At 38.2% G+C, this 26,241-nt stretch overlaps 1 protein-coding gene across 2 annotated transcripts in view; it reads left to right on the top strand.

The window, feature by feature from the left end:
* The window catches only part of BRSK2 (BR serine/threonine kinase 2), a gene marked incomplete at its 5' end in the record, with an annotated part of 464,582 nt that overhangs the window by 306,590 nt on the left and 131,751 nt on the right, over positions 1–26,241 (top strand). For both annotated transcript variants that reach the window (XM_081315319.1, XM_081315318.1), the window contains 2 exons: positions 7,888–8,028; positions 21,739–21,855. In XM_081315319.1, the coding sequence (XP_081171445.1) occupies positions 7,888–8,028; positions 21,739–21,855 (258 nt within the window). The remainder of the gene's footprint in view (positions 1–7,887; positions 8,029–21,738; positions 21,856–26,241) is intronic.

The raw sequence follows: 26,241 nt of genomic DNA, 5'->3' as shown, positions 1-26,241 counted from the left end.
GATTCCTAATGTAGTCATGAATCAAATCATTTTTCCACAGTTAATTTAAGAGTGAAAATGCATCAGGGGGGGGGATAAAAACGTTGCTGCCTAGCTTAGCCAATGTAATATCATTCTTCTTTTGTTTCCCCCATTCCTTTCCAATATTTATGGAGGAGACATTTACTAATAGGAGATGTAAGCATGCAGTGGAGTCCAGCTTTTAGGTTTGCTGACTCAGACTGCAAAGGCAGAAATCTCAAGTTAAATGCTTTTTTTCCAATTAACACTCTTTGCATAGAAAACAAATAGACTAGGGAAAAGCACTCCACTACTTCCTCCTGTAATATATCAGTTCGACCTGCTTTTTTTTAAAAAAAAATCTATGATGGCCAGGAAAAAAAAGCAGTATATAATTCTGCTGCATGCATATATCATTTCTAAAAACAGTGTCCCATCATGCGGACTGAATGCCTTAAACTGAATAGCTGCCAAATAATGGCTGCCTTCATAACGCTAATATCCATGGCTTATTAACAAAGCATAATGGTTTCATTTGTATATAATACAAAACCAGAATTTGGTTGGATTGAGCTGTATTAAGGTACGGTATAAACCCTGAAGGTTTACTAAATTCTTTGGCAGAACCACATTAAAAAGCCACTCCTTTGTGTAGGGATGCTATGTAAATGAAAACAATGGCTTAGTTAGTATGTTATGGTACTATATGAAGTAAAAAGATACTAACTCTATTTTTTAAAAAAACAAAAAAGACTAGTAACAATAGAAGAGAATATTTGTAGCTCAGGGTTGAACTGTTGGGTCATTGGTTCTCTCTGAGCATAGTTGTCACTAGCACTGAATGATGGTACCTAGTTTGGATAATGAAACATCTTTAAAAAAAAAAGAACCAATCTCAGAGAGCACCAAGGATGTCTCATTTCAACCCTGAGCCACAAATATTCTCCTTTCTTGGTTGTTTTCTGACAAAGATTTCATTATCCATCATGATGATGTTACCTAGTTGTGTAATGTTGTGCAAGCTCAGAGAAGACCAAGGACTCCACAAATACCTAAGTATAAGAAAACAAACGATGGGTTCTGACACAGAAGCACATGGTAACTGCTACTGAAAAACAGTTTTATTTGGTAAGGATATCTGCTTCTACTCAAAAATAGATTAGACAGTCATTTGTCAGAAATGGTATAGGGCACCGGTAGGCAACCTTGGCTGGCCCAGAAATTCTGGGAGTTGAATTCCACGAGTCATAAAAGTGCCAAGGTTGCCTACCCCTGGTATAGGGTTTCCTGCTTGAGCTGGGGGTTGGACTAGAAGACTTCCAAGATCTTTTCCAACTCTGTTCTTCTGTTATATCATCCTTTGTTATATCATCCTTTGAAATAATTGTACTAAGTATCCCCTTGCAAGAATGAATAAAGAAATGTTATGCCTGATTGTTCTAAAGTAAGCTTATAAAGGTGATCAAGCATGTACATTTCTGCATGAACAAAATTATGATTTGACACAGGGTGCTCTTCTCTTGGCACCTAGGCTAATTTCATATATAGATGCTTCCCTTGTGTTTTAATAATTTCCATCAGTGGAAAGGTTTGCAGTGATACATGAGACTCAAGTTTATATCACTGTGGTCTCACGTGAGTTACTTTGATGGAAATGTACAATGCTGTCCCATGTATGCCACTTAATGAGGGATCAGCCCATTTTCCTCAGTTCTTCAATTACCATAGTTGTGGTATCCCAAAAACATTTCTCTCTTTACCTGGATTTTTCTGCTCTCTCTTTTGTTATTATATCTTCTTTTTCTTCCATTTTTATTTCTCCCTCTCAACTATTTGTCTATTTTTATATTTCTCCTTTTGCTTTTGTCTGTGGGTATAACCCTAGCCATGTATGAAATATAGCAACAGACTCCCTCCTAAAAATGAACCACCAGTTTATATGTTGTGCTGGAAGAGGAACATGTTGCATAATCCTGACTTCAGGGTCAAGTCTTCACTTAACAGCCAAGAGTAGTTATACTTTTAAATACATTATTTGGGAATACAGTAAATGCTCAAAACTATAGATGCCATCAAGCCTGCCATTCTGCTGCAATGGCCAAACACTTGGAAGAAATGGGCAGATTCTTCAGAGAAGATTTCAGCAGCTACTTTGTCAAGAAGTTATCCTGATATCAAAATCTTAGTTTAGGCTTGATTTCTGCATCACACTCCTGGTTGACTGCTAAATAATGGGCCAGGTAAACTGAAAAACCAATGAAACATTATTCTGGGTCTTGGTAGACTCAAAGGGAGAGAGGGAGAGGGAGGGAAGGGAAGGAGGGAGGGCAAGGAAACACAGATCCATGTCACTGTCATTCAATTTTGGAACATTATAGCTTGCAATTCCACTTGTCGTGAAAGCAAGTCAGGATATCTCCCAGCCTATATTGCACCACCAGACTATCCATCCCGGTATCTGTAACCCAGTCCTGAACTGTTGATATAAATGATTATTCTGTTTCTAGTTCAGCTCTTTTCCCCACCTGGAATGCATTCCCAAGACCAGTGTTTTTCAATCTTAGCAACTTTAAGATGTGTGGACTTCAACTCACAGAATTCTCCAATCAACTTACATTGGGTTCTTGTAAGACCATAAAGTAGCTATATGTTTATATTCCATTCAGGTTATTTCACCTTCTCCAATCTGACAATTAAAATATTTCTAGTGTAATTAAGTTGCATTAACAATCCCAATCCCTGCCAAAAATTATCCTTGGTTTTATCTCTGTTATTAAATAGTATGTTTGATCCTGCTGCTCTTCATTTACCTACCTAAAAAATAAACTTTTGAGTATTACCATCCCAGCAGATAAAACCTGCTAATTACTAACTCTGAGATTGAGAACCTTTATTCATACCTTACTTGTACAAAGTCTAAGAAAAGCAGAGTCTTTTTGTTTAGGCAGAATAAAAGAAAGCCTATTTCCAATGTCTTACTAAAGGGATAATATCTCTTGTTTCACAAGCACTTTTCACATCTATGGAGTTATTCTACCAGGCCATTGGTGGTTTCTACTTCATTCATCAGAGAGTATTTGCTCCTAAATCCATGTAAAGCTGCAACCTTTTAGCAATTTTTATTGTTTGGTGTTAAGAGTGCAGAAACATGCTTCATGTGATAGAGCAATCTTGTTTTCAATCATCTTTTAAAAACAGTTCTCCACTTCTTATATAGTTTGTTACTCTCCAATCAGTGTGAAGCACTAAAAGCACAAAGAAAAAAAAAGTCCATCTGTAATTAAGATTGAGTGCTCATCTGTGTAGTTATACGAACCTCCCTTCCTTCCTCATTTCTTATGAGCTGACATGTTTGGTTTCTATTTGCTACCATGTCAGGTCTCAGAATTGAGGAGAATAGATGAAATAACTGAGGAGAATTGAATGGAATATACAGGGGTTACTTCCATCAAAAGTCAGTCAGCTTTAAAAGACAGTAGAGGTAGATTGCAGATGCAGTATTCAGTGTGAATACACGGAAAATCATTTGAAAACACAACAGCAACTCATTTATCAGTTGTGGGAATGATCTGGGAATCACCGTATTAGGAAATAAAAGCAAGAATCTGCCTCAAAAGCTAAAGAAACACTTCTACTAAATGTAAAGTGTGGCTCAAGCCCTCTCAATAATAGAACAGCAGCAACAAAAACCCTTCCATAAACTAACATTCACAAATGCATTTGGACTGCTAGAAGCTCCAGATAATTAGCTGGTACCACAAAGCAAATGGGCTTCTCTGAAAGGAATGACTACTAAACAATGGCTTGGAACATCCAGTTAACAGACATCACTCTGGCCAGCTTTTAATCATACATTACTACATACTACAAATAATTGGCAAAGTAGCATTCAAAAAGTCTTTCATTCACAGTGGCTTGAAGATTTAAAGATTTCAACAAAAGAAAAACTGCAAACAAACAAACCAAAAGAAAAATCCCCAGGCATAAATATAACTTAAATGGTTGCTTCAGATAAACAGCAGCTGGTTAAATGCAGGCAAACATGCATTTATTTTTCTGTTGGAAGAAAGCAGTCTTTCACCCTCCCCAGTTTCTAAAATGAAGAGGTCTTGGCTCAGTACCAAATTGGGGTTTAAAAATTCATGCCTGCCATAAGAATTTATATAAGTGTTGAATTATTTACATGCTGCACCAATAATGAGCTTAATATCTAATAGAGATGATTTAATAAATATAAAATGGCATTGCAAAAACATAATCAAATAACTGTAATATGTCAGTATGGTCTGGACCCTTTTTGATTAAGGATTCTGTAGAAAATAAGTAGTATCTTTTTTCATAAAAGGAATTTGGTTCTAGAAAAAAACTATATTTTCTTATACATCTCTTTCCTCTGTCACGTTTTCTTCTGAACTAGATCCAGAGATAGAATATAGTAGGAAGCTTAGTAATGGTACCATTAAATGTAGGTAGATATAATGTAGGTAGAGCTCTGAAGGGGACAGAATTAAACTATTTAAAAAGAAGAATGATGTAATCTTAGAGAGAGACCTTTGGTTAGACTTGTATGTATGATGGCCGAGAAGCTTGGACACCCCTTTCATATATATTCAGATACAAATGAATGTGTGTGTTTGTGTTCTATTCTTTTTTTCTATCTCTTTGTCTCTTTTTTTTCCTTTTTCACATCTACTTTATTTTTTTTTCTTTGAATGTATTTCTTATTAAGTATCTAAATCTTTTAATGAAAACTATTTTAAAATAGAGAATTCTGAAGGGGACATAAAAGAAGGACACAGATCAGGATAGTGATGGGCAGAGGGAAGCTTCAGATAGGCTCACTCAAGGAAGGGGGTCAAATATCTAAGGACAATGTCTATTTCTAACCCTTTTGGGAGTCAGGTTATCAGGTCCCTGGGAATCCTGTATCTGGATTGTACTTGGTTAACTGTTGCCCTTTGACTTTATTTTGGAAGTTATTACCTTATTTTTATTTAATTTTTTGCTTCCGATGATCACTTTACAATAAAACGAATTACAGATAATGCATTTCTGTTGTGTAGCTCTAACTCTTGTTTTTATTGTCATACTACAAGGACATGATGGAATGTTCATAGAACACTGATGCTTTGTTTTAATACTGTTTTTTCTTTGGTTTCTTTTCTTTTCTTTTCTTTTTTTTAGGGAATGTGTCCCAATATTAATGTATTCAGATACTCCCTACCTGTGGTAGTATTTCAAAGAGGCTGATAAAGCATACTACCCATTTTTCTCCCTATTACTCATGCATATAAAGCAGACCAATCCAAAAAGGAAGAACTATATCATGTTAAAGGGCCCCCAGCTAGAAGCTGTTCTGCAGGAGACAGATGCAGAGGATCTCTGCTCCACACATTGATTGAAAGTTGTGTCTCATGCTAGAAGAGAGCTTCAGTTAATGTTCAGGCAGACATGTTGATCTTCCATCAAAAAAGTGGGTTATTTGTTTGGGGGGGGCAGGACCTTGACCTTGTGTTTTTGTTCATTCAGTTCATTCATTGTTAATGGCATAGGAACATTAGGTCTTTTCTAGGGACTGTAATTTAAGATTCAACTCACACAGTGCGATTTTGGTGTGTTTTTTATTGTTTTTTTTGAGGGGGTATAATTTCTGTAGTGGAAGAAGAAATAGGTCAGAAAGAAATATCTATGTGATTTGCATGACTTTTGAATAGTCTTTAAAGGGATAGTAAATCAAAATTAGCTATGCTAGTAATTATTTCGGCAACCCAGGAGGAACCTCCCACACTGGGAACTGCTCTGCAACTTAGTTAATCAAATATGTGTACAAATACGTCTTCAGCAAAGACTGCAAGGTTCAGAGTAATAAACCTGTAATTAATAGTTCTAGCTTGGAGTGTTTCGTAAGTATGTTGTATTCCCATTCCAACGAGTTTGACATTTGTGTTTCTACAACAAGAGCACTGAGCAGGAGTTGGGCATTAAAGTAACACTGTTTAATCAAAGCCATCTGGTAGTGGCAATTTTAAACATAATTGTCGCCATGCAAAGACACTGTTTCTGTTAGCGTCTCTGGTGCATTAGTAATTTAGGATCAGAGTACTTGGGATGTTGCCTTATTTACATAACCTCCTTTGTGCAACTGCTCCTCTGTCTTGAGCATTGTTTAACTAACAGGTCTGCCACTCTCCTCATGTTGCTAAACTGGAATGCATGGTTTTATTTCTTCTTCTGTCACTTGAGAAGGCATAAGCACCTGTTTTCAAAATGTCTTCTACCATTTGTTTCTGTTTCTGACTTTGATAGATGATAAAAAATAATAAAGGGTCCACTGAGTTATCACTGTCTCCCAGATAACCTTTGGGGTTTTTTTCTTACCCAAGATGTTGATGAGTGTGTTGAGATATGTTTATTTTTTCTTGAGATTATGTTGATTTCTGATTTATGTTATGATTCAGGTTGCGGATTAGAAGCTATTTTTTAAAAAACAAAGACTGTGCTACTACAGAGATTAACAAAAGTGCTGAGTTTACAATCAGTATCTTTGACTGCTTTCTAAACTTAATATTATATTTAACTCTGCCTTGTGCCTTAAATCTACGTGTAATCTTATCCAGTGGTTTTATCCAGTTATGAGTCCTTGTGTTGTGTAAATTATTAAAGTCATTTTTGATAGAGAATTAGATTTGCCAGATTTATTGCATCCACAAACTGGAGAAACATGTCTTCCAATAGACTTCCGTGACAGAAAAATTAAGAAAATGTACTGCCTAAACCAAGGGTCCCCAACCTAAACCAGGGGTTCCCAACCCAAACCAGGGGTTCCCAACCTAAACCAGGGGTTTCCAACCTGTGGGCCGTGGCCCACTACCGGGCCATGGGCTGTTGGCCACTAGGCTGTGTGAGTTGCTGGTGAGTGCACGCACGTGTGCACACTCACACATCCCCCCCATGCACGTTAGCATTGCAGCATCGCGCAAGTACTCATGGCCCCATTTGCATCATATGCTCAATCGCGGCCCATTTGCGTGCGCACATGCAGTCCCATTCATGCGCACACATGTAAACCCAGAAAGGTTGGTGACCCTGGCCTAAACATATAAATTATTTATTTATAAAAATAAAGATCAGATTTAAAAAACTCTTATAAATAAAATAAATATCCAGTTCTGATTTATACTGCAGACAATATAAAGAAAAGGGATATATCTAAGACCTTGTAATCATATTTTGTGACATGCCGCTCTGGACAGGATTTCCCACTCAAGATTGCTTAGGATTTGGCTTCACAAAGGTGGAATTTCTTGCTAGGCAGAATGACATGACTGCTTCAGATGGCAAACATTGGGCAGAGAACAAACAGAATGTTTGCTTAGCTGGCTGAGTATCTTCTAATGTTACCTGCTGCAAACCTGGAGAATTGAACAGTCTGCTAGTTAATCAACTGCAAGGCTGGCTTTGTATACTTGGAGTCAGGGAGGTGTCTTCTTGTCCTTTCCATCAAGCAGCAAATATCATGAGGTAATTTATTGATTCATGCCAGTTATGTTATTTTAGAAAACGTGCCGCATTTAGATAATTATCTACTATATTTTTACACTGACTTTGTCTCAGCATTGGAAATCTGTCAGTAAAAGATGTTGAAAACAGAGAAGTAATTTAATTTTATTTGATAAATCTCTACTTGAGAAACTGTAAGATCTCCAAAACCTTAGTCGCTAATTGCCCAGATTAAAAATGTTCATCTGCGCCATTTTGCAAAAGTTCGTGCACTGCAGTTTAAACAAAAGTATTAGTTATTTTGAAGATTACGTTTTCTCTTTGTGTTTTCAAACATATGTGTGATCACATTTTCAAAAAGAATTTCCCCCTCCCCCCTTGTTTCAGATATTTGGTGCTAGAACACGTGTCAGGTGGAGAGCTCTTCGATTATCTGGTAAAGAAAGGAAGATTAACACCAAAAGAAGCCAGAAAGTTCTTCCGACAGATTATTTCCGCATTAGACTTTTGTCATAGTCATTCAATCTGGTGAGTACAATAGTTTAGGGCACATGACTTACAGCAAGTTCATCTGAGTAGGGAACCGGCCATGAAGGTATGTCTTTCACTAGGATATCATAAGGTGCAACCAGTGGTGGGATTCAAATATGTGAACAACCGGTTCTCTGTGTGGATGCCGCTTCCGGAAGTCCATTCTGGGCCTGGGCAACAAAAAATTAGCTACCAGTTCTGCCGAAGTGGTGCAAACTGGCTGAATCCCACTACTGGCTGTAACTTCAAATATCTCAGTTCATGCCTCCCTTTCCGTTTTCTTATTTTCAATTTATCACTAAACATTTTATTGTTTGTTTATTCGCATTTACTTGTGTCAGAAGCATAGCAGTTAAAATAAGGCATACTGTATAACATGAAATTTAAAATACAAAATACAATAGGAGGGTCAAACTCACTGTGTCACGTGTTGTCTCACGTGTATCGCAACTTTTTTCCCCTTGCTGGAGCTGTGGGTGTGGCTTCCGCATGACGCATCCAGCCCACAGGCCAGCAGTTTGATACCCCTGAAATACAAGATTAAACTATCTTACAAATTAAAAAGAACTTTTCCAGAAACTAGCCTTGGTGGAGCAGTGGGCTAATGCCTCCTTAAGTAATACCAGCTGCCTGCAATTAGTGCAGGTTCGCATCCCATCAGGCTCAAGGTTGACTCAGCCTTCCATCCTTCCGAGGTAGGTAAAATGAGGACCCAGATTGTTGGGGGCAATAAGCTGACTTTGTAATAATGCCGCTTGGGGGGGGCGAAAGCCCTAATAAGCAGGCATATACATAGAATGAAGGCTACTGCTAAGCACATTGATTTGTGCTTAGATTGTAAGCCGCCCTGAGTCTTTGGAGAAGGGCGGGATATAAATGGGATTAAAATAAAATAAATAAAAATAAAACTTTAATTGGGTTCTGTTCTGCTGACGTGAGGTCCTCAAGTGCCATGAGGTCCTCAATATTTTATTATTTATTTATATTTTATATTTACAGACTGCCCATATCCCTCTAAGTTTTAAAATGTCTCCTCTTTTGGGGTGCCCATCCTTTAGAACAGCATTCTTGAAATTTTGATGGCACTGACCCTGTGGGCTTCTTCTAGGGCAGGGGTCCTCAAACTTGGCTGCTTTAAGACTTGTGGACTTCAACTCCCAGAATTCCCCAGGCAGCCTGGCTGGGGAATTTTGGGAATTTAAATCCGCAAGTCCACAAGTCAGGCTGTTAATTAATTCCAGGATGTATGGTTGGATATTTATTTTTCAGACTGTATATTAGGAGCCACTTTAAGTGTTTAATTACAGGTAAGTCAATTCGGGCCAAAACCTCCATTGCTAAGCAGCACAGTCATTAAGTAAATCACACATCATTTTGCCACCTTTTTGTGCCATGTCCATTAAGGAAATCTGACTTCCCCGATTGACTTTGTTTGTTGGAAGCTCCTAGAAAAGGTACAAATGGGAAATCACTTAACCCTGAGATGCTGCAGTCATCATAAATACATGCTGATTGCCAAACACCCAAATTTTGATTGTGTGACTGCTAGGATGAAGTCATAAATCATAAGTGCAAGGACTGGTCTTAAGTCATTTTTTTCAGCATCTTTGTAACTTTGGATGGTTTTTTACATGAAAGATCATATATCAAGAACTACTTGCGTTATGTGTGGATTTTTTTTACTACATTTACATTACAATTTTTACCTTTGTGTTATGTTGTTAGTAAGCTTTTATGTATTAACTGTCCGGAATCTTTGTGTAGAAGTAGACATCCATACCAAGCATTTAAATGAACATGTGTCATACAAAACTTCGTCTCCAAAGAAAACAGGATAAATTGCAAAGAAACTCATGTTAAAGAATTAGTGGCTTCTGATATTCAGCATTCTTGGCTAGATTCCTCCTGGGTATTTGCCAATACCCAATATAGTGTTACTTAATTTATCAGTATGCTATTAATACTCACTTGGATGTTGTTGAGTGTGATTCAGTCTTTAACTTGCATGCCATTTTTTTTGAGCTGAGAATTTCCCCTTTCAGCAATTTTTTAATTAGACAGAAATGGGGGAAGGATTGTCCAAACAGATGGAACTGACCCATAACTGTTCATTTATTCCTCAGTAGTTATTTGTAGAGTTTTGATTTACATAATGGATGAAAGAATTTTTCTGAATACAAATGGAGTTAGCTCTCTTAGGCTAACATCTATAGGGATATCAAAAATGTATTCTGCAAAGCTACTGTGTCTTTTAATACAGGACTTTTCAACCTTTTCACTCATTGTACCACTTTTAGGATAAGGCACTATCCAAGTACCACCAGTTGCCTAGCAAAGTGTCAAAAACTTGACCACCCCCCCAAAAAAAGGAAAAAAAATCATAAAGTGCAGGTAGTCCTCAACTTACAATAATTCGCTTAGTGACTGTTTGAAGTTAGAACAGCTCTGGACAAAGTGACTTATGACCATTTTTCACAGTTATGACAGTTGCAGCATCCTCAGGGTCATGTGATTTACATTCGGATGCTTGGCAACTGATTCATACTTATGATGTTCACAGTGTCCCAGGGTCATGTGATCACCTTTTGCAACTTTTTGACAAGCAAAGTCAATGGCCCGGGGGGGTGCATGGCCAGCTCATCACTCAGGTTGTGGGGTTCCTGTGGGGGGGGGAATCCATGAGTCTCTGGTGGAGGGGGATGGGACTGGGATGGGTGCCTTCCTTCCCTCCCTCTTTCCCATTGTCCCTTCCTTCCTTCATTTCTTCCTTCCTTCCTTCCCTCCCTCCCTTCCATTGTCCCTCCCTCCCTCTCATTGTTCTTCCCTCCCTCCCTCCCTCCCCTCTTTGTCCCTTCCTTCCTTCCCTCCCTCCCTCCTTCCCATTGTCTAGTGCTACACTGCCCAGCCAGGTGAAGTGAACCGGCGAAAATCACGGCCCTGCCTGTGCACGTGCAGAGGCAGAGGAGAGCCATTTACTAATTTCTCTTGCCATGTTTGTTCAGTGAATCCCTGCAGTTGTTAAGTTAGTCCCAGAGTTGTTTATCTAAATCCAGCTTGACTTTGCTTCTCAGAAGGTCACAAAAGGGGATCATGTGATCCCCCCGAGACAGTGCAACTTGCAAGCAGCATGTTTTCCACAAGCAAGTGAGCTGGGCAGAAGCCCAGGATCAGCGTGTGCAGCTACAGCTGATCCACGCTTCTGGGCGGCTCCTTAGAAGCGCAGCTCAGCTGTAGCTGCACACGCCGATCCTGGGCTCCTGCCCAGCTCACTTGCTTGCGCTTCTGGAAAACATGCTGCTTGCTAAATGAAGCTCCAGGATCAGCGCCGGGCTACAGCTGATCCACACTTCTGGGTGGCTGTATCAGCTGTAGCCCCCACTACAATTAGCTAGTGCTCTCATACCACCAGCCAGGTGCTAAAGTACCACTGATGGTACGCATACCATGGGTTGAAAAGCCCTGTTTTAATACATATGCAATGATTATTGGAAACCTATTTGGTGGATTGCAGCCCTGTTCTACGCATAAGGAAAACTTACTCTTCTCTTATCAACAGAGAGCTACAACAATGAGTTTTGTCTTTCTTTATTGAAGAAGTAAAAATGAAAGTCAAAATACATGGTTGGCCACATGAAAATCGAAGTTAATATCTTCTTGCTTGTTGTTAGAAGGCCCTTAATCTGCAACTGGGATGCAGTTCCAACATTGGGTGAAACATGGAACATCTTTTTACACCTTTCTTGAGCTTGCTTGCATAGTTGAATTTGCTCAGGACAGTAAATTTTATCTTAGGTGATACACACATGAGCAATGACAGAAAAAAATAATCTCTTCTTCTCTTTGGTATTCATGGTGTACTGGTTTCTGTGCATCTTTTTCACTGTCCTTCAGCTATTTATCCAATGCCCTTTTGTCTTCTTCAACTGCTTGGTATACTTAACAATATTCCCACATACCTTTGCTCCTTGATAAATAGTCTGTCAACATCGCTGCATGGATGAAAGACATGATTCATTGTCATTATTTTTCTGGTCTTCTATCCAGGGCTTTCAGTTCTGTTTGAGTCCAGTCCACTATTCCAGCTGTGTATTTAATGACTGGAATTGCCCAGGTGTTAATTGCCTTGATGATATTTCCTCAGCTATGTTTGGATTTTAAAATCTTCTTCCCTCTTATGATGTATTCACATCTAACCTTCTTGACTTTATTGTGTTTGATGTTGTCAGCTTGAAGGATGCCCAGATATTTGTAGTGATCACCTTCATCCAGAACTTTTGTTGTTTCCATAGGGCATCTTGATTCCTTCAGCTTTCACTAGTTTTCCCTGTTTGATGGTGACACATTTGTCCTGTCCAAACTCTATTGTAATACCCTGGCTGTAAATATGGACAATGATGAGCAATAATTCTATTTTAGATGTGTTCTCCATACAGCTTCAATTTGTGTAAAGAAGGCGGGATAGCCTGGCAGATGTTTTTGACATTTGATAGCCATGGCCTGACTTGTTCAGTATTGTTGACAGAGGAATCAGTGCAATGGCAAATAGTAGTGGTGATAGTGAGTCTGCTTGAAATATTCCTCTCTTAATATTAACCTTTTCTATTCTGTCAACATTGACCAGTAACAGTGTCTTCCATCATGCCCTTTATCTTTGCACAAGGTTTCCAATATTTCTATGGACTCCTGTTATTTTTAGGTAATTGATTATCCAACCATGTAGCAGGGACGCAAATGCCTCCTTGTAAGCAATCCATTCAAGTTGATCTTCTTTCTCTTGCAGTTTTCCATAATCATCTTGTCAATTAGAAGCTGATATTTTGTTGTTCTGCTGTTTGGGTGGTTTTCTTTATGTTCATGTAGAAAGGGCTTTTTTTAAGTGGATGTTGGACTGCATCAACTACCACATTGTTAGTAATGTGAAAATTGTTGGTAAGCAAGCAATTTGCTTATAGTTGTCTGGTGCTGCCCATTTTGCTGGACCTTTCATTATCAAATAAGTTTTGCCAGATGTTAGCCACTCTTCAGTTTCACCTTCTTGCAATATGTCATAAAACTGGCAATGAGTGGGTGTAGACCAATCAAATGTTTCAAGCAAAAACCATGCTGACCAATTCTTGAACTTGCTTGCCATTTCTCCACCATTTCTCCACCAGTTCTCTCATTTCACCTTTTTTTTTATTCTTAGCTACCTCTTTTAGTCAAGCTGCGTTCTTGTTGTATTTATTTTGGTTGTCCCATATCTACAATTATAACTGCATTGTTTCTTCTTTGCATTGATTCATTACAGTCTCATTAATGATGGATTGGTAGAAATTTTTCTGATTTGGCTGAAATTACAGGTTTTGTGGGGGTTTGGGTTTTTTTTTTGTAGTGTGCAATTCAAGCTTCATATCTGCTGATTTTCTTGACTATGCCTGTTATTTGCTGTTTATTATTTCCAGTTCTTCTTTGACTTTCTTTGTCTTTAATTATTTATTGATTATTATTATATATACACAAAAATGTGAAGTCACAGCTGCCAGTTGTTTAACCTGTGTTGGCCTTCATATGCATCAGATTCTTCCCTAGAACCTAGGGGTGTATGTGTGTGTATATATATATATATACACACAATTTATTATATACACAATAACATGAAATCATAGCTGCCAGATCTTTAGCTGGTGTTGGCCTTCATTTGTATCCAGTTCTTCCCAAGAATCTAGGATGTTGTTATGTATCAATATAATATGCATGCAGATCCAAGCAGTATGGTCTTTTGTAACTGTCAGATGGAAATTTTGTTAATGTGCAGATGTTTGAAATACCATCCAAGATTTTTTGGTATGGCTCTCCATGTAATTGCTATTATTATTGATATTCTGTGAGTCCTTTTCAAATGTAAACTGGGAGTTGGTTTTAATAAGAGAGTCATTAGAGGTAAATTACAGTCTAAGACTGTACATGATTTGTGAACCACCATCAGCCATTTTTTGAGTTGCAATAAATTGCAAGTATACCAAAGCCCAGAGGGGGAAAAATGATGAGTAGATATTGGGTAGACTAAAAATTATATTCAGAGAAAATAAGCAAGTAGCATACATACACTCACCAGAGCACAAGGGACAATTGACAGAAATCAATAAAAGCTGGAGGGTCCAATCTGAAACATTACTTTTAATACAGTGAATATCTTTGATCACTGTTGGTTCAAGATTAAATATTTTTTATTACCAATCGTATGGCCAAATTGCAAGTTATTCCTAATATGATTGAGACTGTTTTACCTTAATTGGTGGTAATTGGTTGCTTGATGTAGGCTGGACCACTGACTAGGTGAGTTCTATACAATGGATGTTATGATAATGAAGGATGTTCAAGGTGTTGTTGTATTTTTTCTGTGATGGTACTATTTAGTTGAAATCCCACTATCCTCACTTTTGGAAAATATTGAACTTCTAATCACAGCAGTGTACTGTTGTACTTTTCAAAACTAATTGTAGTTACAGTGATATACAGTGAAGTTTACATTCTTTAGTTTATACTCCTTTGGTGTAATCATGTGAAATGAGTTGGAAACTTGAGACTTAGAGACATAATTTTGCCAGAGTCCCTGACACAGTAAGTGTTTGGATGACTCAAGAGTGATATCCAGAGCTAAGCTGGAATTCCACTGCTATGATTTGCTGTGGTTGCTCATCAACCTAGAATTAATGGCCTGGGAAGCCTGCTCCATTTTATGATCATTGGATTGGTGAGGAAAACTACTATTTAACTACTAGCCTTATTCTATCTCTTTTACTGTTTGTAGTTCCCAAGAGGGTGATGCTTGTAAGAGATTTTTTATCAAATATTTTAAAGAAATGTGGAGTACAGGAACAGTATTAGTTTTCTAGGATGAAAAAAAGGAGTGCAATGCATGTTTTTTAAATGATGAAGCCTGACCTTATCCTGTCAGGGGATAGCAAAATGACAAATTGTCTAATCAGCCAGGTTATCCAGTCATGACCGTATTGAAAATGAAGGTTTCTCCAATGGCTAATGATGGAACATGGATGCTTGTTGCCCACATATAAAACAGATTGATAGTTATGTGCTTGTTTAATCACATGCTAGATTCCTCTTCTTCCATCATTTCCAACAGTAGGCACAAAAACAAACAAATGAGTAATTCCTTTCAGTTAATTTTTATTTCTCTTTGCCTGTTTATTTACTGATGACCTAGAATGTAATCCTGTTTGAGTTTCTAAAAGCATTTCTTTAGAAATTCTTTATGTCAAATAACTTTGATTTTAGCATATATTCAAGCATAGCTTGGTAGTAAAAGATTTGAAAGAAAACAAATTAGCCTTCAAGTTGAATTTGTAATTCATTATTAAGTCAAATAAATCAGAGTTCTGGTACAAGTATAGTAAAGCATATTCAGATGGCCAATCTTCCTATCCTGAAACACTCTCAGTTTTAATTTAAACTCCACATATTCCATACTGTTGTGATCATTTTCCACTATTCTGACTATTTCAGATCATTTTGGAGATCTGGACGCTATGTAGATCAGAGAATTAACATTTTCCCTTGTTTTGGCCAACAGTCAAAATAGAAAAATGCCAAATCAATTAGTTTTACTTAACTAGAAATGAACTGCTTTTCTAGGCATCCAACAATGAACTACCTACAAGGAAAAGTTTGGGCAATAAACTGGTTGCATTTCACAAATACTGAGAAGAACATGTTCAGCAGGCACTTCGCCATTATCACAAGGAAAGTCTTACACAACTGCAAAAGGGATAGAGTGGCAGTAGCTCAGGACTGAATATGCTGGTAAGGACTGGGGACAACAACATTGGGACAAAGGCAAAAGCTCAAGAGTGGAGGGAAAACTATATCAATGAAGCCGTTGGGTATAACCAGTCATAATCTCGGATGCTTCTACACCAGTATGCTGAACATGGGAAACAAATAGGAAAAAATTGGAAATCTTAATGACAAATATATCTTAGGCATCACTGAATCTCATTCAAACAATAAGGCAGTAGCAATTACATCAAATTTAGCATTAAATAGTAAATTTATGTAAGCACTTTGCAGAATGTATAAATAAGATTATTTCTAAACAGAGGGCTTCTAGTAGTTTCACTCAAAATATGTGTTGTGCTTTCCTCCTAAAGGGGTTTTCTATGAAAAAAATAATAGAAGAGTAATGGAAAAAGCTGGGGGCATTAGAAATGAAAGATAACATTGCCTGAATCCCTGTAAAAGTCCATGAATGAAGCAGGATTATTGAATATTGAATTATTGAATAAGTCATTTGACAGCATCTTAAGTCTTTGAAATAGCCACAGAGAATCGAAGCAGAATACATTTTACCAGCACAGAGCTATTCTGAATGATGCATGTCTTGTGATTTAGTTTGAAACATCTAACAACATAAGGACTTAGTACAAGCTGAGAGGCCCATCTTGGAAAATATTTGAATTTACTTAAAATGAGATTACATGAGAATACTGAAATGGTTAGTACTTACCCATTAGGAAATCTCTATCATACCTTTGATCTGAAACTAATTTAAAAATATCAGTGCTCATCCTTAAAGGTAAAGTCTTAAGTAAGTGCTAGCTACAGTGTAGAATACTTGGAATCACAGGACTAATATTGTTCTTTTTTGCAGTTGTTCTGAAAATAATATAGGAAAAGTTTTCATGTCTGGACTTCTTAATTTAGATAAGTGGCCTTCTTGTCATCTATTGGTCATCTGGATTTTTGTTGCCATACTGTAGATGGCCAAACTAACAGTGCATTGAAAAAGGTATTAAAGTCTGTGGAGAATCATAAGTGCAAAGCCCCAATTTTAGACTTTGTTTTTAAAACAGTTTCCAAATGAAAAAGTAACATCCATCCAGTGCGAGAAGACTGGAAAGAACAGCAGGAAAAACAATAAAGGGAATTTGGATTGACCATTTGTGAAATCACCAAACAAGAAAGAGATTGGGCTAATTTCTGATTCTGTGTAGTTTTTTTTCCTTTTTGGTTTTACAATACTAACATTAACAAATGAAAATAAGATTAGTGGAAAAACAAAACCCAAATCTTATTAGGCGTCAGTAATAATAAATAATGCTAATGCTTTTTCAAAGGAGGAAGAAGATTGAGAAGAATTTCCCTCTAGTAACGTTTTCGTCTTATTTTTGTTTTGGCTATGAGTGGTTATTAGAGAAGTATTTTGAGAGGCCCATTCCGGATTTTGCATGAATATTGATAAATGACAATTACCGCACCTCTTCCTCTTCCATTGCCTGAGGCTATGTCTGCTGGGCTATGCAAGTTGCATACATAGTAATTTTGTATAAGGGTTTCTATGTGGGGGCCACGAATGAGAGCTTTATTTGCATCTTTCCCATTAAAAGGAAAGACATTATTGAAAAACTGCATGCCAGGATGCTATAGCAGTGAAACAAAAATAGCTAATCATGATTCTGCAAATTTTAAGTTCTAGGGCACTCTCTGTTCACCCACATACATTTTGGGAAAAGTTTATTTCAGTTTTGAGCAATAAGCTTTAGATAGTCTCAAATTATCAAACAATGCTTAGAAACAGCATGATTGCAGCTGTACTAAACAAACTGTTAATGCACATGCATACCAGATTTTTTTTCTGTTTCTCAAGTCCCAATATTCTGCAGAAATGTGTACATTGACTTCAAAATGGTTTATCCTTTTTGGACTATGCCAAGAATCCATTTTTTTCCATGTTGGGCAAGCAGAGTTTTTGAATTGTGATAGCTCCACAGATAACAGAAAGATGTTTCCATAGATCGAAGTAAGATGGCAGCCAAGCAGAAGAGATGGGAGATGGTCACCTTTGCTGAAAGCAGAATGGGAAGGAAACATGAGGAAGAGATGAACGCTGGAGCTTTGTAACAAAGCCTACAGAAAGCTTAAATTATTGCTATATAGGCCGAGGAGACTGATGTATTATAAATAAGGATTACCTAGGAGCTGTTTAATTTTTATTTGTCAGTGAAGTAACTATTGGGTAAGGTCAAAATAGAATTTGTGCTCCATTTGGACTTTTACCTGACTTCTAGTGGCTGAAAAGGCTGAAAAAAAGAGTCCTTCTTTCCCTTCCAACTTCTTTCTCATCCTTTTCTTCCACACAGACTAAATATATACAGTATATACATATGTGTGAATCTCCTTTGAATTCCATGCTTCATTTTGAATTTGTAAAGTATTCTTTACTTTGGTATTTATGGAAGTGGGGTGCATATTATTAACGGCACTCTAGATAAGGCTGAAATAAGCTTCCTGATTTGTTTTATGCTTCACTTTTCCTTTTCAATCTTCTTTCTTGGCATGTATGCTCTGCATGAAGCATTTTGGCTTCTTGTTCACTCAAGTTGCTGCCTTATTTAATCATGTTTCCAGCCAATATGGGGAAGGGCTCTGGAGTATTTCAGCCTGTAGAACATTAAAAGGGCATTATGTCCTCCATTCACCTGCAGAGTAAGGTGACACTGATCATGTAAAACATAGAATCAGAGGGATCAGCTGGAAATGAACCAAATAAAGTCCATGTATTGCTCCATTAGGTTTTTGCTTTCTTTGGTACAAGGTGAGGTTTGGGAGGATTGCATTTTAATTAGATTATCCAAGCTGCTGGACTTATGGCTTGTAGCCATTGCTCCGCATGCCTGTCTGCTGGCAGCTCAGATGTTCAATAAATGGGGATTGAGAGCATTACGTCTTCTATCAAGCTGAGCTTACCTTATAGCATTACAGATAAACAAATAACCTAGATACCTGCATTACACATCCAAATTGTGCTTTCTGCTGTGATAACATCTGGAAATTAGTATACTGCAATCTTAGCCTGCAGAAAATCGTTCCCATGTCCTCTGTTTTAGTATTACATCAGTGCAAAACTTTAAATGTACAAACTTGGCATGTATCTAAAGTGACGGTCACCCATTTGTCCATCACTTATTCTCCTGCTTCTACAGTAAAGTGTTAATTCATCTTCTTTCTCCTCCCTTTTCCAAATATAATTTGTAGTCCACAAAGAAATAATAAGGAGAAAATACAAAAGATGCTTATATATAAAGAGACAGAACTGCTTTCTAAGCAGACATAATTCTCTTGTGTCAGCAGGGAGACTCAAGCAAGGAATTTCTCACAGGGAATTTCCACAGGGTGACTAAGAGTGTTTCATTGTTAAGATTGAACTGAGCTATATTCTGAATAAAATATGCCACTTCAGAATAAACCTTCCCTCATTCCATCTGTGTTGGATAACTTCCACACAATCTTAAACCTTACTTTTAAAAGAAGATCGTGGAGACCACGATAGAGCATCAGTTACAGAGTATCATAGGTGAAGTAAATTATCTGTTTCAGCCAGGCTTAGTGAGCTATGGAAATCATATTTTTTGTTCTTGTGCATGAGTTTTGTCTTGCCTCTCCTAGATCTTTCAGATCCCTCAGTGGTGTTTGGTACCATCAACTTCCTAAAGTGCCTGCAAGAGTTGCTAGTGGGTGCCCCTGTTTGGCATTGGTTCTACCCCTTTCTAAGCAAATAATTCTAATTAGTAATGAAGAAGGATCAGGAGTCTCTCTGGACTCTACTTGGAAACTTCATCTGGTATAGAATGACTGCCTGAATGTAGGCAGATAAGAATTGTGTAAGCACTGGAAGCTATATTGTGGCCCGACTCTCTACTACCTTTGGAACTATTTTTTCCAGGCAGAATCTACCGGTCTTTGTGTTCAATCAAGCTGAGTATGCTATAGATATCCCCTCCCATAGGTTAAAAAGATGACAGCAGAGATTTAGATTTAGGTTTCCAAATCTTCCCCCAGAAATTAGTATTCATGAAAGTAGTGAGAAGTATTTGAGGCTTACATTGCTGACTTCTGGACCATGTTTTCCCAGATATACTTAGTCTTTAACTTTAATTTTTAATTCTAACGTAGTGCTTAAATCTATTTAATTTTAAGTATTCAAATTTTATCTGATGTTTCATTTGCTTGCTGTGCTATTTGAGTACTCTGTTGTGAGGACTGTCAATTGTCCAGAGTCTTTTAAACAGGATGGGATATGAATCATTTAATAAGTAGAGAAAGCCAAATTAGGAGAAATAGAGCAAACCAATAATTCTAGATTATTCCAAAGTTGCGAAGGGATAGAACATTGAACAGTCCTTCTACAAAAGCAAGCTTTGAAACAAAAGTACCCATTCATGATTCATTTTAAATAACAACTTAAGTGTTTATTATCTCATTTGAATGATTACAGAAAACATAAATGCTGGGGGAGGGAGAGCAGTAAGCATTGCTCAGTAGGGAGCAGTAATGAACCATGGTGGCGCAGTGATTAGAATGCAGCACTGCAGGCTACCTCTGCTGACTGCCAGCAAGTTCGATTCTCACCTGCTCAAGGTTGACTCAGCCTTCCATCCTTCTGTGATCAGTAAAACAAGGGCCCAGATTGTTGGGGGCAATAAATTGAATTGAATTGAATCGAACCTTTATTATCAAAGTACAACCATGTATACATTGAGATTGGCTGAGCCTCCCTTCGTGCTCCCCACCACCACAACTCACAATGACAACAAACCCACCATCTTGTTGCACCATGTGAGCTAACTGCACAACACACTGGCCTCGCAAGTCAATCATACATAAAGTTATTTCCCGTTCAAGAGTCTGACAGCCCATGGATAGAAGCTGTTCTTCAGCCTGTTGGTACGGCTGGCTATACTCCTGTATCTCCTACCCGATGGTAGGAATGTAAAGAGGTACCGACCAGGATGTGAGTTGTCCCTGAGAATTTTCCTCACTCTTCCAAGGCAGTAAGCCCTGGCGATGTCATCCAGTGGTGTCAGGGGACAGCCCATGATGATTTGTGCTGTGCTCACCACCCTCTGTAATACTTTCCTATCCACGGCTGTCAGGCCAGCATACCAAACCACAATACAATGCGAGAAGACGCTCTCTATAGTAGACCGGTAAAAGAAGGTCATTAGCCGTTGTTCTACCCTGTTCTTCCGCATTATGTAAACTGCTTAAAGAGGGCTATAAAGCACTATGAAGTGGTATATAAATCTAATTGCTATTGCAGAGAGGGGCACCATCTTTTTTAGTTTCTCCTTTTTAATTAATAGAAGGAGGACCTAATTGACTTGGGTGGTTGAAACCAGAACAGATAGTTTGTGTAGAACAAGATAAATAGTGATGAGATGAAATATTCAGTCCCAACTTTCTCAGTTTCTCATTTATTTTTTTGTTTAGATTCAGGCTGCCAAATGAAAAGGCTCAATATGTTTAATCAACTTTTATGAAATATCTGAATTACAAATTCTTCCCAGCATTTCTGCTATAACAAATTCAAGACTGATTTAATTAAAAAACTAATTATTATTCCAAACAAACAAGGGAGCAAAAGGAGAAAGGTACTTCTTAAAAAAAAGTTGATTACTCTTACTTCCATTAGACACTTTTTCCATCAATTAGAGCAACTGCTTCTTCAAAATCACAAGTTAGTACTATTAATATATTTTGCACTGTTTAAAATTTAAAAGTAGCATGACTTCCCTAATTTTTCAAAATGGACAAATGTAAATGCAATGTGTAAATGGATTCTTTTGAAACAAAATGAGCTGTGGTACTTTACTGTATGGAAGGAGAAGCAGCTGCTTTGAATTAACATCTTTTTTGTTCCCTTCTTCACAGCCACAGGGATTTAAAACCAGAAAACCTACTACTGGATGAAAAGAACAACATCCGAATAGCAGACTTTGGGATGGCATCATTGCAAGTTGGGGACAGTTTACTTGAAACAAGCTGTGGGTAAGTTATATTAAGAGCTTAAATCAATAAGCTAGAATAATATCCCAAAATGATGAGGCCACAAAGCATTTAGCCAATCAATTGTAGAATACGTATATGTTAGGAAGCAACAAAAAAAGGGTCATAATGTACAGTGTTTTCAAGAAGTCTCTGATTGACCAATAAAGGAAACCAGATTCTGAACTAGACAATAGATCTATACTGTAGCATGAAGCAACAAGAGATTGTAATGAGTACATTACCTCTTCAGGACTTTTTTTTCCTCCTAAGGGAAATGCAGTTAGTCCTTGACTCACAAGCTTTCAGTCAATAACTATTGAAAATTACAACAGTGCTGAATGAGGGGGAGTTACGATGTGTCCTTGGCGTTCTTCCGTTGCAGTTTCTCTGCAGACGTGTGGTTTTAATTATTTATTTAAAATATTTATATAGCTGCTATCTTTTAACCAACTCTGGGTGTCGCCCAAAGGAAAGCTAAAATGTCATATAAAACTAAACAGTTGATTCGTTTATTTAAAACATTTATATAGCTGCTCATCTTTTACTTTTTTCTGGATAGGATAGGACTAAAATTATAGAAATTTTCTTTTTCAGTAAACCTTTCCCTTTTATATTAAAGATATAGTATACGCCAGGGGTGTCAAACTCCGGCCCGTGGGCCGGACGCATCACGCGGAAGCCACACCCACCCCATAGTGGGCAATGGCAAAACCATCCCGATACATTGTGCGATGTCACGTGACGTCATGAGTTTGACATGTCTGGTAATACACTGTGATCACCCTAACCCTAACTTTTAAAAACATGCAGTTTTGCTCTTGAAAACATCCTCATAAAAACACCTACACTTGGATAGTGGAATTGTTAAATATGCTAGTAAAATGTCCCCAGATTAAAAAAAACAATGTTTTTCTAAGTGTCCAGACCATTTTAGAGATTCAGTGGCAGGTTCCTATTTAATGGTGTTTGGTTTTTCTATTTATGGAACCACCTATATGCTGCCACCACCTGCTGGAGAGAATAAAGAACAGCATTGGTGACTGTTACAATCCTGTAGGTTTAAGAAGCATTTGCCAAAGAAAAGTATTGACACGTGTCACAAATTTGGGGAAACTGAGAGACATCAGTAGGATATATGAGCTCATTATCTTGACTTGAAATGGGTTATCAATAAGAAAAGCATATTTTCCTTAAAGGTAAAGGTAAAGGTTCCCCCGCACATGCATGCTAGTCGTTTCCGACTCTAGGGGCCGGTTCTCATCTCCGTTTCAAAGCCGAAGAGCCAGCGCTTGTCTGAGGACGTCTCTGTGGTCATGTGGCCGGCATGACTAGATGCCAAAGGCGCACGGAGTGCTGTTACCTTCCCACTGCAGTGGTCCCTATTTTTCTACTTGCATTTTTACGTGCTTTTGAACTGCTAGGTTGGCAGAAGCTGGGACGAGTAACAGGCGCTCACTCTGGGACTCGGGATTCGACCCGCCAAACTGCCGACCTTCTGATCGACAAGCTTAGCGTCCTAACCCACTGAGCCACCGCGTCCCTTATATTTTCCTTACTGATCTTCAATTTACTTTTCTTAGCTACAAGCTCCTAAATTGGAAGAAAGTCTGTGAAACAGGAATGGAGTATGGAGTCTGGGAGTTGGATTTGTAGGATACTGCTAACTAATGCACACTTGAATTGCCCATTCATTAGGGAAACTATTTAAACTTCAGCTTTTTCCTTTTGTTATTTATTATGTGTAGCATGACAGACAGAGAAAAGCTGACAATGTCTGAATCACATCTCTGAAATTTGTCAGGAAGCAACTACTATGATTCTTCCCCCTGTTATGTGCCTTCTAGAAGGATTTAGATTAATGTATCTGCTGTGCAAATAATTCAAAAGTACCAATGGGTATGTGTGATTACTAAGAAAAGAAGATAGTAACAATTGGCTTTATTGCTTTTGTTAGATGAGGTGGAAGAGATCTTAGTTGATTCGTAATTGGTGGTAGCTTAGAGCAATGTTTCTCAACCTTAGCAACTTTAAGAGGTCTGGACTTCAACTCCCAGAATTCCCCAGCTATCCCAATGGAATTCTGGGAGTTGACGTTCACAGGTCTTAAAGTTCCGAGGTTGAAAAACACTGACTTAGAGAATATGGCACAGCTATGATGGGAGCAGTAAGGGAGAAAGAATGGCCACTGACTTTGGGTGTGTTCTATTACAAGGTCTCAATTCACAAAAGTAGAAATAGGCTTCGGTTAACAGCCTCTGCATATCGATATTAATATGAAGAACACAAAGAAAACTGACTTTCATTTATGTTGCGTTCAAAAGCCTTCAAGTATCCTTGAGGTCATGAAGAGACTTAATATGGAAAAAGGGTCCTTCACATCATATATGTCCTTCACATTAGAGCATGGGGAACATGCAGTCCTCAGAGTCCCTTCAAAGCAGACCCTTGAAATTTGATAAAACTGATAAAAAAGCAGCAGGGGTGACAGTAAAACCCCAAGTAAAATAAAGTGGGGTATGCCTCTTTCAGCTTTAAACCCTTTCTTCAATAGGATTTAACAGGATTGAAAAATTGCCCTTCCACTTCATCTGCTGATATGATTGCATCATTGCATCTCCTGCAATCCTCAGTTACTGAAAAAGAAAGATTAAAAAAGAACACTTGTGGCCACTACAGAGGTGCTAGCCAGGCTTTAGAGCAGGGGTGTCAAACTCAATTTCATTGAGGGCCGCATCAGCATTGCGGTTGCCCTCAGGGGGCCGGGTGGGTATGGCCTGGGTGGGCGTGGCCTACTGGGTGGGCGTGGCTAGAGTGCCTATGGCCTACTGGGTGGGCGTGGCCAGCTCTACATCGTTCGCATCAAGGGTGCCTATGGGGGCCTGGGCAGGAGTGGGACAGATCTGAGGGTCTCTGGCAGAAGGAGGGTCTCTGGGCCAGGGCCAAGGCAGTGGGGGCCGTTCCCTCACTGTTTCCAGGATGGCTTCGCGGGCCACATTAAACCACTTTGCGGGCCGGATCCGGCCCCCGGGCCTTGTGTTTGACATGTCTGCTTTAGAGCATGTAAAGACAGGATTCATGAACTGTAGAGCAGTGTTTCTCAGCCTTGGCAACTTTAAAATATGTGGACTTCAAGTCCCAGAATTCCCCATGGAATTCTGAGAGTTGAAGTCCACATACCTTAAAGTTGCCCAGGGTTGAGAAACACTGCTGTAGAGCTTCTTTGCATTCAGCATATCCTTTATGATGTATGTAATGTAGAAGCAATAGGTCTCTCAGGTTGGATGGAAATTAAAGCTATTGGGGGAAACGATTGATTTACAAGACTACAAGTGGACTATCTTTCTGCCACTCTTTTTCTTCTACTCAAAAGCCCCTTTGGGTCAGCACTGCAGTACAATTAAACAAATTGCTGGTGAATGAAAGGTAAATTTACTTTTATTTATTCTTCTTACATTCCACTGGTGTTTTGTGCTTTGTATTTATTTGATTGTTGTTTAGAAATCAAGCTTTTGCTATCACCTAGAAAACCTTGACTTTCTCCTCTCCAACCTGTTGATTAAAGCGTGGGAATCTTGCCCGCTTTTCTTCTTATTTTTTCCATATCTATTGATTTTATTGTAATTACTTTGTTGAGAGCCACTCCGAGTGGTTGAGAGTCAGGTGGCATACAAATTTAATAAATTATTATTTTGAGAACCGTAATCTAAGTCTATCCATAGGTTGTTAAGTGAGGGGAAAGCTCTCTTGAACATCATTTGGAGGAATCCCTATTCTGGGCACACAAATGATTCTTCCAAGCTATATTTCATATAAGATCAGCTGTAAATTAATGTCCTTTTTCAGTATCCCCATTGTAAAAATTATATTACCTGTCTTATTTATTTATGGGGGATCCCTTTTTCAATTTTAGACTGTCTTGTACATTTGCAGAGAAATACTTAGCAGATAACACAGTAGCTGGCATGTCAGCCCTCCTAAATCTCAGACAGCGAATAGCAGTGTTGGAATTCAGCTGTTAGTGCCTGGAGCAGAAACCAAAGGCTCATGTTGCTCTCTTCAAGTGCACTAATATAGAAATCAGTGGAACAGAAGAGAAATGTGTGTCATAAACAAAACAGCAACTTTGCAAACCCTGGTTTGCAGATACACGTTAAGTGCAATCATTGGGCCTCTGTGTGAGCTATTACACTGCTTCATTAATTCTCTTGGCATGTGGCCCAGCATGATTGACACTGAGATCTTCTGCTAGGCCTAGTAAGAGAGGAGGGATATGTAATACCATGCTATAAAACTGCAAAGATATATTTGGAATGGAATCGTTTTCATCTAAGGCATTTAGTAAATTATTGTTAGAGTTTGTCATATCATTTTCACTCTATCTGCAGA

Source organism: Vipera berus, assembly GCF_964194415.1.
Source record: "Vipera berus genome assembly, chromosome: 1".
NCBI classification, from domain to species: domain Eukaryota; kingdom Metazoa; phylum Chordata; class Lepidosauria; order Squamata; family Viperidae; genus Vipera; species Vipera berus.
Note: the sequence above shows the minus strand (reverse complement) of the source record. Positions and strands in the feature narration are given on the sequence as shown.